This window comes from Erythrolamprus reginae, chromosome 2, assembly GCF_031021105.1.
Source record: "Erythrolamprus reginae isolate rEryReg1 chromosome 2, rEryReg1.hap1, whole genome shotgun sequence".
Taxonomy (NCBI): domain Eukaryota; kingdom Metazoa; phylum Chordata; class Lepidosauria; order Squamata; family Dipsadidae; genus Erythrolamprus; species Erythrolamprus reginae.
The window spans coordinates 138263523-138276489 of record NC_091951.1 but is presented as its reverse complement, the minus strand read 5'-3'; the positions used below and the strand labels follow the sequence as shown (position 1 = coordinate 138276489).

General features: G+C 39.2%; 1 protein-coding gene across 3 annotated transcripts in view; it reads left to right on the top strand.

Annotated features, from left to right (window-relative positions):
- PKN1 (protein kinase N1) overlaps window positions 1–12967 on the top strand; it is a 120739-nt gene that overhangs the window by 21163 nt on the left and 86609 nt on the right. Inside the window, exon 1 of one of the 3 annotated variants that reach the window (XM_070739597.1) lies at window positions 8400–8464. The exons of the other annotated variants lie outside the window; for them this stretch is intronic. Within the exon in view, the coding sequence (XP_070595698.1) occupies window positions 8453–8464 (12 nt within the window). The 5' untranslated portion in view covers window positions 8400–8452. Of the gene's footprint in view, window positions 1–8399; window positions 8465–12967 lie in introns of those variants that run through there. 3 annotated transcript variants of the gene reach the window in all.

Here is a 12967-nt window from a genome sequence, read left to right as displayed (position 1 = left end):
TGGTTGCTTCTGCCAATATCACATGATGTTCACTTTCAACATCACTTTCTAAAAGTGCAGCAGGTGTTAATATTTTCACATTTCCAACACTTATATTAGGTCAGGAAGCAGACTAGATAACATAACTTTAAATTTGTTTTTACCTCATAGCTACTGTCAATGCCGCTCAAGCGCAACAGTGATGTAAATTCCAAACTGCTGTTGCTGCAGCTGGAAACAGTGAAGGGCAATGATGAAGCCTTCTTTGTTTCTCTCTTTGTTATCTCAGACACCTCATGGCCTTAGCTATGTTTTGATTAAACAACAGTTTCCCTGCTACTGTGTCAAGCAGTTCTAAATCTCAGGTTGTTTTCCATAATTCTTCCCTAGCAAAGCAATAGCGCATGCTTAAGCTTGTTTTATTTATTTATGAATTTTTAGACCACTTTTACTTCAGAAGACTAAATGATTTAGATTAGAAAGTACTTTCTCATGATTATTTTTTCTAGGCTCCTGGCTCTTAGTTTTTGTTTTTTGAAATTTTTATACGCATATATATATAACGCAAAAGACAAAAGACATTTAAAAACATTGGACATTTGTGTAGCAAATTTGTTTTACATTTCTTGTGCTCATAACCTATTACATAGCTATTTTTAGCATATTGTTATTGGCAAATCATATACATAGATCTTACTTCCGTATCTGTTTTTCCTTAATCCATTATCACCAAGAAATATCCTTTTCCCCCCTCTTTCACTCCTAATGCTAACTGCACGTTTGTTACTTTTTCCTTTTCTCCAATCAACAGTAGAACGTGCCCCAACATTCATCTTCCTTATTTTTTAATTCCAATGTTAGTTTATCCATCTCCATGCAGGCTATTATTTTCTCTATTATATCTTCCTCCGACGGTACATTTTCATTTTTCCAATATCGCACAAATATTATTCTTGCCGCGGTTGTTATGTACAAAATCAAATATATCTGGCTTTTTTCAAAAATTTTCATGTATTATTCTCCATAAAAAAGCTCCATTTCCCCCCCTATTTTTTCCCTAAGATTTCTTCTAACCGATGTAACTCTTTGCTTTTTTGCAATGCCACCATAAATGGTAATAAGAACCAAATTCTGTTTCACACTTCCAATATCTGGGTGTACATTTTTTGTCTATTTTGTCTAGTTGGACAGGTGCTTGTGGCTCTTAGTTTTGAACGAGTGACTGGAGCATTTCTCCTTCTGTGGCTAAATCAGATTGCATTCAAGAGATGCCATCCTTTAATGCTGAAAAGTCAGAGGTGTCCTTGGCAGAAGCCAACTCCCTCTGTTCGCCCTAACAGAATTCAATACAGTGTAGTGCATGTGCAGCCCTGGATATCTAAGGTCATCACAGACCTGTTATTGGTCAATTTCGGGTGGCTGAATGCCATTTATCTCTCTAAGAAGTTGGACGCTGACCGCTCAGGGGTTGTGTAACTACTTGTACATGGGGAATAATTGTAATCCTTGATCCTCATCATGAATGGGGTTCAATGGATTACCCACACCCGTTGCCGTCGGGTAGAGACATACTGAGTCAGACGCTATGTCCATAGGTGTAAAAAATTGCTAAACTCCTTTAAAAGAAATCCAGGTCAGGATTCATATACTTTCCTGCCCTTTCAATTGGAAAATGGATACAGTATTGGAAAAAACGGCCATGCAGTAATGGCAGGGTTTAATTAAATACAAAGTAAGATTGCGAAACTGAGTATGTTCACATGGCCTACTTTATGAAAGTAACCTAGGAAGGACAACATTTATATTAGGGTAGACTTATAGTCAAGAGAAATCACCATACTTCACTGATTGACGGTACAGTATATTGTTACTCTTTGTCATAGAGCAGATATCTCGCAACACCTAGCAAGCGGGATTCCCAAGTATGATGGTTTCTGGACAACTACCGTATGTTCCTAATCACTTACCATATTCTTCAGACGTACTTTTTCCTGTCCCCCTCTCCCCCAAAAAAGTGGGTGGAAATTTCTGTGCTTCTCACAGAACTAATATGGGTCTGTTTTGGCCTCCCAAACTCTCCGTGGGTCCTATTTTTACCCTCCCTGGCACTGGGGAACCTGAAAATGGGACACGTGGAGGGTTTGGGAGGCTAAAACTGAGCCAGTTTTTTGACCTGCAGAGTGCTTCTGGGGGTCAGGGAGGCAGAAAAAGGGATGTGTTGATGCCAAAAACTGTTCCCCCCCCCTTTTAGGTGCGTTTTATAGTCCGGTGCGTCTTATAATCCGAAAAATATGGTGTGTGCTATAAAGTTCTGTACTAATGAGGGGAAGAATAATTTATTTTTATTTTTTCAATAAAATTTTGTACCTCTTTCTTTTCTAAGCAAGCAAGTTTAAATTTGGCAAATTTTGTCCATAAGGAAAATGACTTCACTACTTCATTTTTGTTTGTGGAACAGAACTGTCCATAGTATTCCAAATATGACTCATTATGACATTTAAAAAAAAAGAAATATTTTCTAATGATTCTCAAGATTAAAAGTGTCTTTACCAGAATAGAATAGCCTCATTAAAGTTTTCATCAAACATCCATCTCTACCCCAAAATCTCTTTCCTAGTCAGACTCCTAGACTATTCACTATTAGTATACCTGTGAATTTAGGCTTTTAAAAATTATTATTACTATGCTATAATGTGCATCATTAAGTACTGTCAGTACTGTAAGCCTTATCTAGAGTTGGAAGGAACCATCAAGCTAATCTCTTATTGAGTGCAGAAATCTAAATTAAAGCATTCCTGATATAGTATTATTAAGCCTCTGCTTGAACACATCCAGCGGAAGAGAGTTGAGCACCTTATGCCCGATCTTCTTGTTTGCAGAAATTCATTTAAAGTTCTTCATCATTCTTTTGCATCTTAAACCTCACTAAATAATTTGGTAGTGTCAATAATTTTTGTCAAGTCCTCCACAATTAGATAATTTAAGGATGAGTTAAAAATCAGTTAAAATTATCTTGCATTCTTTGTGGAGGAAGAGCTCTATCACCCACCATTCACAGTTGTAACTGCTGATAATTATTAGGTGTGCATTCTGTGTTTCAGAATTCAAATTATTATATTTGAATATAGTATATTGGGGATTGAATAACAGAGATTGCTATAATTTCTGTAAAATGATCAAAGGGAGTAATAAGCTATACAGTTTTCCCTCAATTTTCGCGGGTCCGAACTTCGCGGAAAGTCTATACCACGGTTTTTCAAAAATATTAATTAAAAAAATACTTTGCGGGGTTTTTCCCTATACCACGGTTTTTCCCACCCGATGACGTCATATGTCATCGCCAAACTTGTCCGCCTTTAATAAATATTTTTTTAAATAAACTTTAATAAATAAATATGGTGAGTAATAATCTGAATACTTGCTAAGGGAATGGAAAATTGCAATTTAGGGGTTTAAAGTGTTAAGGAATGGCTTGTGATACTGTTCATAGCCAAAAATAGTGTATTTACTTCCGCATCTCTACTTCGCGGAAATTCAACTTTCACGGGCAGTCTCGGAACTCATCCCCCGTGGAAAGCGAGGGAACACTGTATATGCAATCAAATCATGGTTAAAAAAAAAAAGCCGCTTTGCTTCTTAATTTTTCCTTGTTTTCTCCTTTCCTCCATGAAGGTAGAACGAAAGAAACCAAAGCCCTCATTCATGTTGTAATCATTAGTTGAGAACATGTTCCACAGATCTTCTGCTCATAGGTACTGTTCCAGGAACAACGTCTTGCATCAGAACATTTTTTCCAGATAGCCCTGTATTACAAACTTTTTGTGCCTCATATAATTGTCTTATTTTTCCCCAAAGGAACCTAGAAATTGTAGTTCGGCAAGAGTGCTGATCATTTATTCAGGAATTTATAATCTCATCTATCAGGATTCCCTAGGGAGGATGATGAAATGTCCAGAATCTCTATTCTGAGAGGCATTGCAAGCTGTGATGTTTGCTCTCACTTAACGAATGTGCTTTTAATTCATGCACTAATCCCTGTTCCAACCACCGATAGATGTGATTCTAGTTCCGCTAAGTGGTACTAAATGCATCCCACTATAATCAGTTCCACTAAATGGGTGGGTTGCGTGGTGGGTTCAGATGGCCTAGTGGGAAATTTTCTCACTTCATGCTTATCTTATTGTAACATGGAAACAGCCTGCTTCGTTAGCCTGTAATGCGCCAATTTAGTTTCTGCTATTTTGGCATGGGTTCTTGGGAGGGATGAATCAACTGTATGACCAGTTCTCTTCTCCTACACAGTTGCAAATCTTTTGAAGGTCCCTTTGGACAAAAGGCAACAAAATCCCCTGGTTCCCAGCATCTGAGTCAGTCTCTCTCATCTGGCTTTTGTCCAAGACAAGAGTTGGAAAGAGGGGTGGAAGAAAGCGCAGCCTGCTTCATTAACCTAAAATGAATTTGCTCAGGCAAATAACATTTCTTGGCTTTTCAAAATCAAGGCAGTTTTTGTTCAAGTGCCGTCCTTTCTCCCCTTCCCCCATTTTGTCTATGGACGGTAACAGTAACAATGACTTCCTACAAAGTTTATCATAAACCTTACTAAACACTAGTGACCTACCCAAGCAGAGCTTGCTGGCAGGAAATTGGAAGACTTGGTTGCCATCACACCTTTGCTAAACTTCTAAATCCCACTGTGTTAGCAGGGCAGAACCTTCTCTAGTCACTTATCTTTCACCATATTGGATGGTTTTTGGCTTTGATCAGCATCTCTGTGTCTTTTTCAGTAAATCGTTTGGATTCCTTATGGCCCCATATGTTAGGTCACCTGAATTGCCACAAAAAGCAGGCTAACAGGGAGCTTTTATAGAAGAGCCAGGTGGGTCAAACAGAGAGGTTCTTATGCTTCATTGGCCTTGAGAATGGTTAGTGGGGGAACTGGCCTGGATTTGCAAAGCCTGATACCGGCATTCAGCCATATATTGAAAATATGCCAAGTTTCCAAGAACTCTAACAAATGCTTTCCCAAAAATTTCTCTGGAAAAGAATACATTTATATTTTGTGTGTGGTGCTTCAGTCTGTTCTTTATATGCCTGCAATAGAAACATAGAAACATAGAAGATTGGCGGCAGAAAAAGTCCATCTAGTCTGCCCTTATACTATTTCCTGTATTTTATCTTAGGATGGATATATGTTTATCCCAGGCATGTTTAAATTCAGTTACTGTGGATTTATCTACCACGTCTGCTGGAAGTTTGTTCCAAGCATCTACTACTCTTTCAGTAAAATATTTTCTCATGTTGCTTTTGATCTTTCCCCCAACTAACTTCAGATTGTGTCCCCTTGTTCTTGTGTTCACTTTCCTATTAAAAACACTTCCCTCCTGAACCTTATTTAACCCTTTAACATATTTAAATGTTTCGATCATGTCCCCCCTTTTCCTTCTGTCCTCCAGACTATACAGATTGAGTTCATTAAGTCTTTCCTGATACGTTTTATGCTTAAGACCTTCCTCCATTCTTGTAGCCCGTCTTTGGACCCGTTCAATTTTGTCAATATCTTTTTGTAGGTGAGGTCTCCAGAACTGAACACAGTATTCCAAATGTGGTCTCACCAGCATTCTATATAGCGGGATCATAATCTCCCTCTTCCTGCTTGTTATACCTCTAGCTATGCAGCCAAGCATTCTACTTGCTTTTCCTACCGCCTGACTACACTTTTCACCCATTTTGAGACTGTCAGAAATCACTACCCCTAAATCCTTCTCTTCTGAAGTTTTTACTAACACAGAACTACCAGTACAATACTCAAATTGAGGATTCCTTTTCCCCAAGTGCATTATTTTACATTTGGAAACATTAAACTGCAGTTTCCATTGCTTTGACCATTTATCTAGTAAAGCTAAATCGTTTGCCATATTACAGAATGCCTCCAGGAACATCAACCCTATAGCACACTTTAGAGTCATCAGCAAATAGGCAAACCTTCCCTACCAAACCTTCCCCTATGTCACTCACTAACATATTAAAAGAATAGGACTCAGAACAGACCCTTGTGGCACACCGCTTGTAACAAGTCTCTGATCAGAATACTCGCCATTAACAACAGCCCTCTGATGTCTACGCTTCATCCAGCTGCAAATCCACTGAACTATCCAGGGATTAAGTCCAATCTTCACTAATTTATCTATCAGCTCTTTATGTGGAACTGTATCAAAGGCTTTGCTGAAGTCCAGATAAGCAATATCCACGGCACCACCTTCATCCAACATCTTTGCGACATAAGCAAAGAAATCAATGAGATTAGTCTGACATGATTTGCCTTCAGTAAAGCCATGCTGGTTTGGGTCCAATAAGTTATTGGTTTTTAGGTGCTGATTTATCATCTTTTTGAGTAGAGTCTCCATCATTTTAACTTTAACTGATGTCAAGATAACTGGCCTGTAGTTTCTAGTTTCTTCTCTACTGCCCTTCTTGTGGATAGGCACAACACTGGCCATTCTCCAATCATCAGGAACGGGTCCTGTTAAAAGGGATTGTTTAAACAAATCAGTAGGGGGGGGGGCGGCAATCACATATCTGAGTTCTTTAAGAACTTTGGAGTGGATGCCATCTGGACCCATTGTCTTATTTGTCTTTCATTGTTCAAGTTCTTCTAAGACATCAGTGTCTAAGATCACTGGAGCGGAATCCCTACAGCTGGAAGCAATGCTATATCCATCCATAGTATTATATTATAAGGTGTCTTTTGAGAAAACTGAACAGAAGTACTGTATATACTCGAGTATAAGCCGACCCGAGTATAAGCCGAGGCACCAGTTTTGCCACAAAAAAACTGGGAAAACTTATTGACCCAAGTATAAGCCGAGGTTAGAAAATGCAGTGGCTACTGGTAACTTATAAAAATGGAAACCAATAAAATTACATTAATTGAGACATGTTTTAGAATATTTATTTTAAAGAAAACCAGTAAACTAGCTCTGTGAATTTAAAACAGGATTCCTTCTCATCATCTCATCATTAATTGGATTTACATTATTGTTCTGTTTTTATATTTGCTGTGAGCCACCCTGAGTCCTTGGAGAGGGGCAGCATACAGATCCAGTTAATTAATTAATTAATTAATTAATTAATTAATTAAATAAATAAATAAATCTGTATATCCAAACAGAGCTTCAGCATTAGCTGCTGTGAGGTTATCAGCATAGAAAACCAGATAGGTAGGTAGGTAGGTAGGTAGGTAGATGATAGATAGATAGATGATAGATAGATAGACAGACGGACAGACAGACAGACAGACAGACAGACAGACAGACTAGTGAGACAAGCAAAACTTGCAAAACACAGACAGCTCTTGTGGTTTTGTATCCTAAATATGCAGGTCCTATTAAGAATCAAACTCATTTTTAAAATATGTAAAATGCTTCCCCTCATACTTGTTAACTGAAACTTGCTCTCAAACCCACTTTATAAAAGGCAACTTTTAAAGATCCACAAACACACTTTAGAAATTCCTGTCTAGCTCTTGCCTTATTAGTTCCTATCCAAGCAAGGATAGCAACTACCACAAAATACCATTTTTTAAACAGTTTAAATCCTTTCAAAGGAGGGGGAGGAGAATCTGACAGCAGGGGGCCTTTTTAATCCAACTAAGGGCAATGCAGAGAGAGCAAGGAATAGTTACTGTAAACCTGTTGACAAATACACACAGGGAGTAAAAAAAAAAGCCTCCGGGTTTCAGCAAGAGGTAGCTGGCTTTTTTCACGGTGGGGGGGAGAGGGGGCACACACACACACACACACACACACACACACGACCTCACTGGCTTCCCATTGCTTTCCCCCCCTCTTGGTTGGAGCACATGGCTGGCTCCTTTGCTTGAGCCAGGGAGAGGAAGAACCAGCCCCACCCACAGCTCCTACGGCAAGTGAGAGGGGGAAAAAGCTGGTGCCTCCTCGCTCTGGCTCAAGCAATGGCGCCCTCTTGTGGTGACTTTGTCAATGACCCGAGTATAAGCCGAGGTTGTGTTTTTCAGCCCATTTTTTGGACTGAAAAACTCGGCTTATACTCGAGTATATACGGTAGTTATTGAAATGGTCAACGACCTCCTTATTCCCATCAATGTATGTATTATTCCCGATACTAAGCTTTGTGATGCTGCAGTTTTTCTTCTTCCTATCACTAATATATCTGAAGAAGGTTTTATCCCCCTTCTTTACAGATTTGGCAATTTCTTCCTCTTTTGAGGTTTTAGCAGCAATAGTTTAAAGGAGGAAAGAGATATAGAGAAAGAAAGAAATTGTCATTCTTTCTACGGCAACCAAACATGAAAAACTACCAAGACAGAAGATGGATGTAACATTCTAAGTTTGATTTGTATTGTCCTGTAGCAATCTTTGAGAGTCTGCTGAATAAGATTGGTCTTCTGAGAGAATCTAGACTGGCAGGCCAAATCTAAAGGCCCCTGAAAAAGAGGATGTGTGCTAAGGTAAGAAAAAAGTCCCAATTCCTCCATTCGTTGTTAACATAAGAGGCACTCTAATCAGAATTCTGACTTAACAAAGGATCAAATAAGCAATGATCAGTTAGGAATGAAAATGTCTCAAATAGCAGCTGGCTTTAACACTTTCCCTACCATCACAGCACCTGAGCTATGAATGGCAAGGGATTTTCTAGTAATTTTCCATATGTGATTTAGAAATTCTGCTCCATGTAGTGATGGTTAGTATTGCATGTGAGAATGGGACGGGGTGCCTTCCAGGGGAGATATTCTTGGGGCGGGGGGGGGGGGGGGCGGGAATTCTCCTGTAGTTTCACATAAAAATATTGTTTAAAAAAATCAGGTATAATTGAAAGCTTTATTTTTGTAGACAAAATATTAATAGGAAAAGCCAAAGTGGAAGTGGATGGCGAGCTGCAGTTTTGCTTGTTTTTCATCACTGGAAAATAGAGGACACATTTTCCCTTTCTATGCAATAGGAAAGTTACAGTTTCTGAGTAGAAAGAATCCTGTAAAGAATGTATTTACCTGGGATTTTGAAGACAAATTTATTTTTCCTGCCCTCTCAATTCTCTTTTAAATGCATGTTACCCCTGGCATTTTAGGATTGTAATAAGCAGTATGTTTATTGCTGTTTACAAAGGAGTTATTTGAAAAACAGTAATTAAAAAATAGCTTTTAACAACAAAAATTAATAGATGTAGAACGGATAAATGTTTTGATAATTTTAACAGTGTAGTTGGCATTCAGTTTATAAGAAAGCAAGAAAACAACCTTCGTAGGCTAGCATTTTCTTAAAATCCTTTTGCCTCCTGTTTTCTGCAACCTTGTATGCTTTGGGCTTTGTCTTTCTTGTAACAATTAGTCATCAAATGTTTTATTGTTGGTAACAGTAAGAAATGAAAGCTATCAGGAAAACTAGATTTACCAGGTTTCACTTTATTTGCAACTGTCAATCAATATCTCCTTCGCCAGATGTCAGAGGGAAAAACTAAAACCACATTAAAAATAGACCCCTTGGTTTTTTTTTCATTTTTCCCTCCATCTTTTTTCTTGTTCTGTCTTCAAATTGAGGACCGCAGTTGTGCTTTTTTTCAATCTAGTGTAAGTGCAGGATATAAAACAAAAGGTCAGTAGTAAAATTTACCTTGTGCTGTATCATGGCCTTAAGCATTTCCCTGCATTTAGATCCACAGCATTAGCTTACACGAAGGCTGAAACTGGCAAGGGAGAAACCAGCAGTTCTTTGGCCAGAAAGAATTGCTGTGTAAATATAGAACAGATGCTCTGACTCTCAAGGTTCAGGCAAGAATGGCCAAATATCTTTTGGCTCAAAAAAGAGAGAAGAAAATGTCCCGAGACTTCCCCTCCCTCTTATGTAGCTTAACTCCTTCTTTATGCAGCAGGTTGATTTTCTTTCTGTGTTTATAATTCCTTGCTGGCAATAACTTACCTAGCCATAAGTTAAAGTTTGAGAAGCTCATTCTCTTAGCTAGCTACTGAAATGCAGAATTTAATTTCCAGAGTGGAGAGATTTATTACCATGACTGGTGCGAGTGATTCAAGGATAGCGAAATGAAATGCGGAAAGCTGTGAATCATGGCACATGTCAAGATCTGTATGGGTTGTTTTTTTCTGGTGTGTTTGAGCCCATCATTTATCCCTATAGTAAATGAAACAAACAAAATGTTAAAAAATTAATGTATTTTTCAGTTACCTACCAAGCACATCTACCGTAATTATATTAAAGGTTATAACATTAAATATTATATTATTTAAAGTAACCAACATATCTTTACAATCCCTGAGGCGTGTCAGTTTTGAGCACCTCAATATTTGGAAATTTAAAGTTGAAAAACTGGACAATATTTTTCCAAAAATGGTGGATGCTAACCCTAAAACCTTTCGTAGATGCTGCTAACTGTAGCAATAATTCTTCCTCCTCCTTCCCATTATTCCAGTTGCTGAATGCACAAAAGTCCTGGCAGTAAAGTTAAGATCTTTATGCCCATTGCTTTGTGCCGGCTGATTGCCAAGTTGCATGAATTATTTATTACACTGCTGTATCGGCATTTGGTTAATGCCCTGCAGGATACATTAGAAAATTGCCAGTGTCCCAGCGTCTTGAAAACTGAGATACACTAAGGGAATGCTGTACAGTACGGTATTGTTTTATTTCCCGTTCTAAAATTCTGCAAAATCATCCAGTACTGTAATAACAAACTCAATCATCGTTGTTATATTTGTGATGTTTGTAATTGGTTTTTGTGGGGAAAAGAAGGTTGAGAATTAGTAGTATTATACCTAAATAATTCTTTGAATGTCCAGTCCTTTTGGTTTATTGGCTCGACTTTGTAGCCAAGTACTACTACTACTACTACTACTACTACTACTACTACTACTACTATTATTTAGATTTGTAGGAGCACTGGTTTCTTTTTTGCTTTGGAAGCAAAGCACAATAACATGACAAGATGATAATAATAATAATAATAATAATAATAATAATAATAATAATAATTTATTAGATTTGTATGCCGCCCCTCTCCGAAGAATTTCACTGCCAAGGAGTAGACCTCCTGCCCAATTCTCAGTGGGGTAGCACTTTCGTGGAAAAGTGAGATACAGCTTTGGAGTCTTCTTTCACATACAACTCCTGCTTGAGAATCAGATGGCTACTGTAGCTAGCAGATCCGTTGTGGGCCAGTTGAGCCCATTCATAGACCCCCACGTGGCCCTTCCACTTCTCAGTGATGGAAACGCTGCATTGTACATGGAGCTTCCTTAGATGAACTTCAGAAAACAGCAACGGTTCACGAATGCAGCAGGCACACGGTGTCACTGCCATTTGGTTTGCAGCACTGCTGCACAAGCTGTACTGGCTTCCAGTTTTTCTGGTATTGGTTATCAGCTTTGAAGCCCTAAGTCAGTGATGGCGAACCTTTTTTTTCCTCGGGTGCTGAAAGCGTGTGTGCGGGTGCTATTGCGCATGTGCGGGTGCCCACACCCATAATTCAATGCCTGGAGACAGCCAAAATGGCCGCCCCCTCCCACCGGAGAGCCTGTGGAGGCCTGAAGCAGCCCATTTCCCAAACTTTGGTGGGCCCAGTAGGCACGTTTCCCCCCGTCTCAGGCTCCAGAGGCAAAAATGTCATCCCTCATCCCCTCAGAGACTCTTTGGAAACCAAAAATGTCCTCCCAGAGCCTGTGGGCAAGCCAAAAATCAGCTGGCCGGCACATACATACACATTGGAGCTGAGGCAGGGTAATGACTCGCGTGCCAGCAGATATGGCTCCACATGCCACCTGTGGCACCCGTGCCATAGGTTTGCCATCACTGCCCTAAGTGACATGGTACCAATTTATTTGTGAGATACTTCTCTGTGAGATTATCTCACCATATAGATAAGATGTGCATTCCCCATGTACCTTTTGCAAACAAAAAATAGTATACCTTTTCAGTAGTGGCCCCAATCTTGTGTAACACACACATACACACAAGCAGGCCTTTAAATAGGCCTTCAAAAATTGGCTCTTCTTCCAAGCATTGGGATTGGGTGAAGCTGGAACCCTGTGATTGTTGCTGTAGGGAAGTGTTGTCTAAGAGTGCCAAGGTCACGCCATGTCTTATTTGTTTTCGATTTTTAATTTTTTACAGGGTTTTATTGTAGTTGCTGTAAGCTGTCCAGAATTATGGTATAGAAGATGGCTAGCCATATATGTTTTCTAATAAGTGACTAAAGAGGATGATCTATTTAAAAAATTCTTCACTTCAACCTTAAAAACAACAAAAAATGCTGCTTTACATCAAATAGTCAAATACTTCCAGGGGTGAATTCCAAATGTTTTTACTGCCACATTGTGGGCATGGCTTAATTTTGTGGGAGTGGCTTAACAGTCACGTGACTGGGTGGGAGTGGCTTGATGATCATATAATTGGGTGGGAGTGGTTTGGTAATCATGTGGCTGAGTGGGGTGGCTTGGTGATCATATGACTGGGTAAGGTTTCCTTGTGTAGCATAGTTAGACTAGATCAGGGTAGGCAAAGTTGTCTCTTCTATGACATATGGACTTCAACTCCCAGAATTCCTGAGCCAATCATTCTAGCTTGAGAATTCTGGGAATTGAAGTCTACATGTCACAGAAGAGCCAACTTTGCCTATCCCTGGACTACATGATCTCCAAGATGTCTTCCAGCTCTAAATTGCTGCGCTGCTTCAAAGTATCTTCTGAAGTAGCAGGTTTTGTGGTGTTTTCTCTCCCTCTCTCTCTTTCTCCCTCCCTCCCTCCTTTCTTTCTTTCTTCTTTCTTTCTTTCTCTCTTTCTTTCTTTCTCTCAGTCTCTCTCTTTCTTTCTTTCTTTCTTTCTTTCTTTCTTTCTTTTTCTTTCTCTCTTTCTTTTTCTTTCTCCCTTCCTCTTCCTTCTTTCCTTCCTTCCTTTCCCCACCTCCCTTTACACACACATAAACACACACCTACCTGGTCTGGCCAC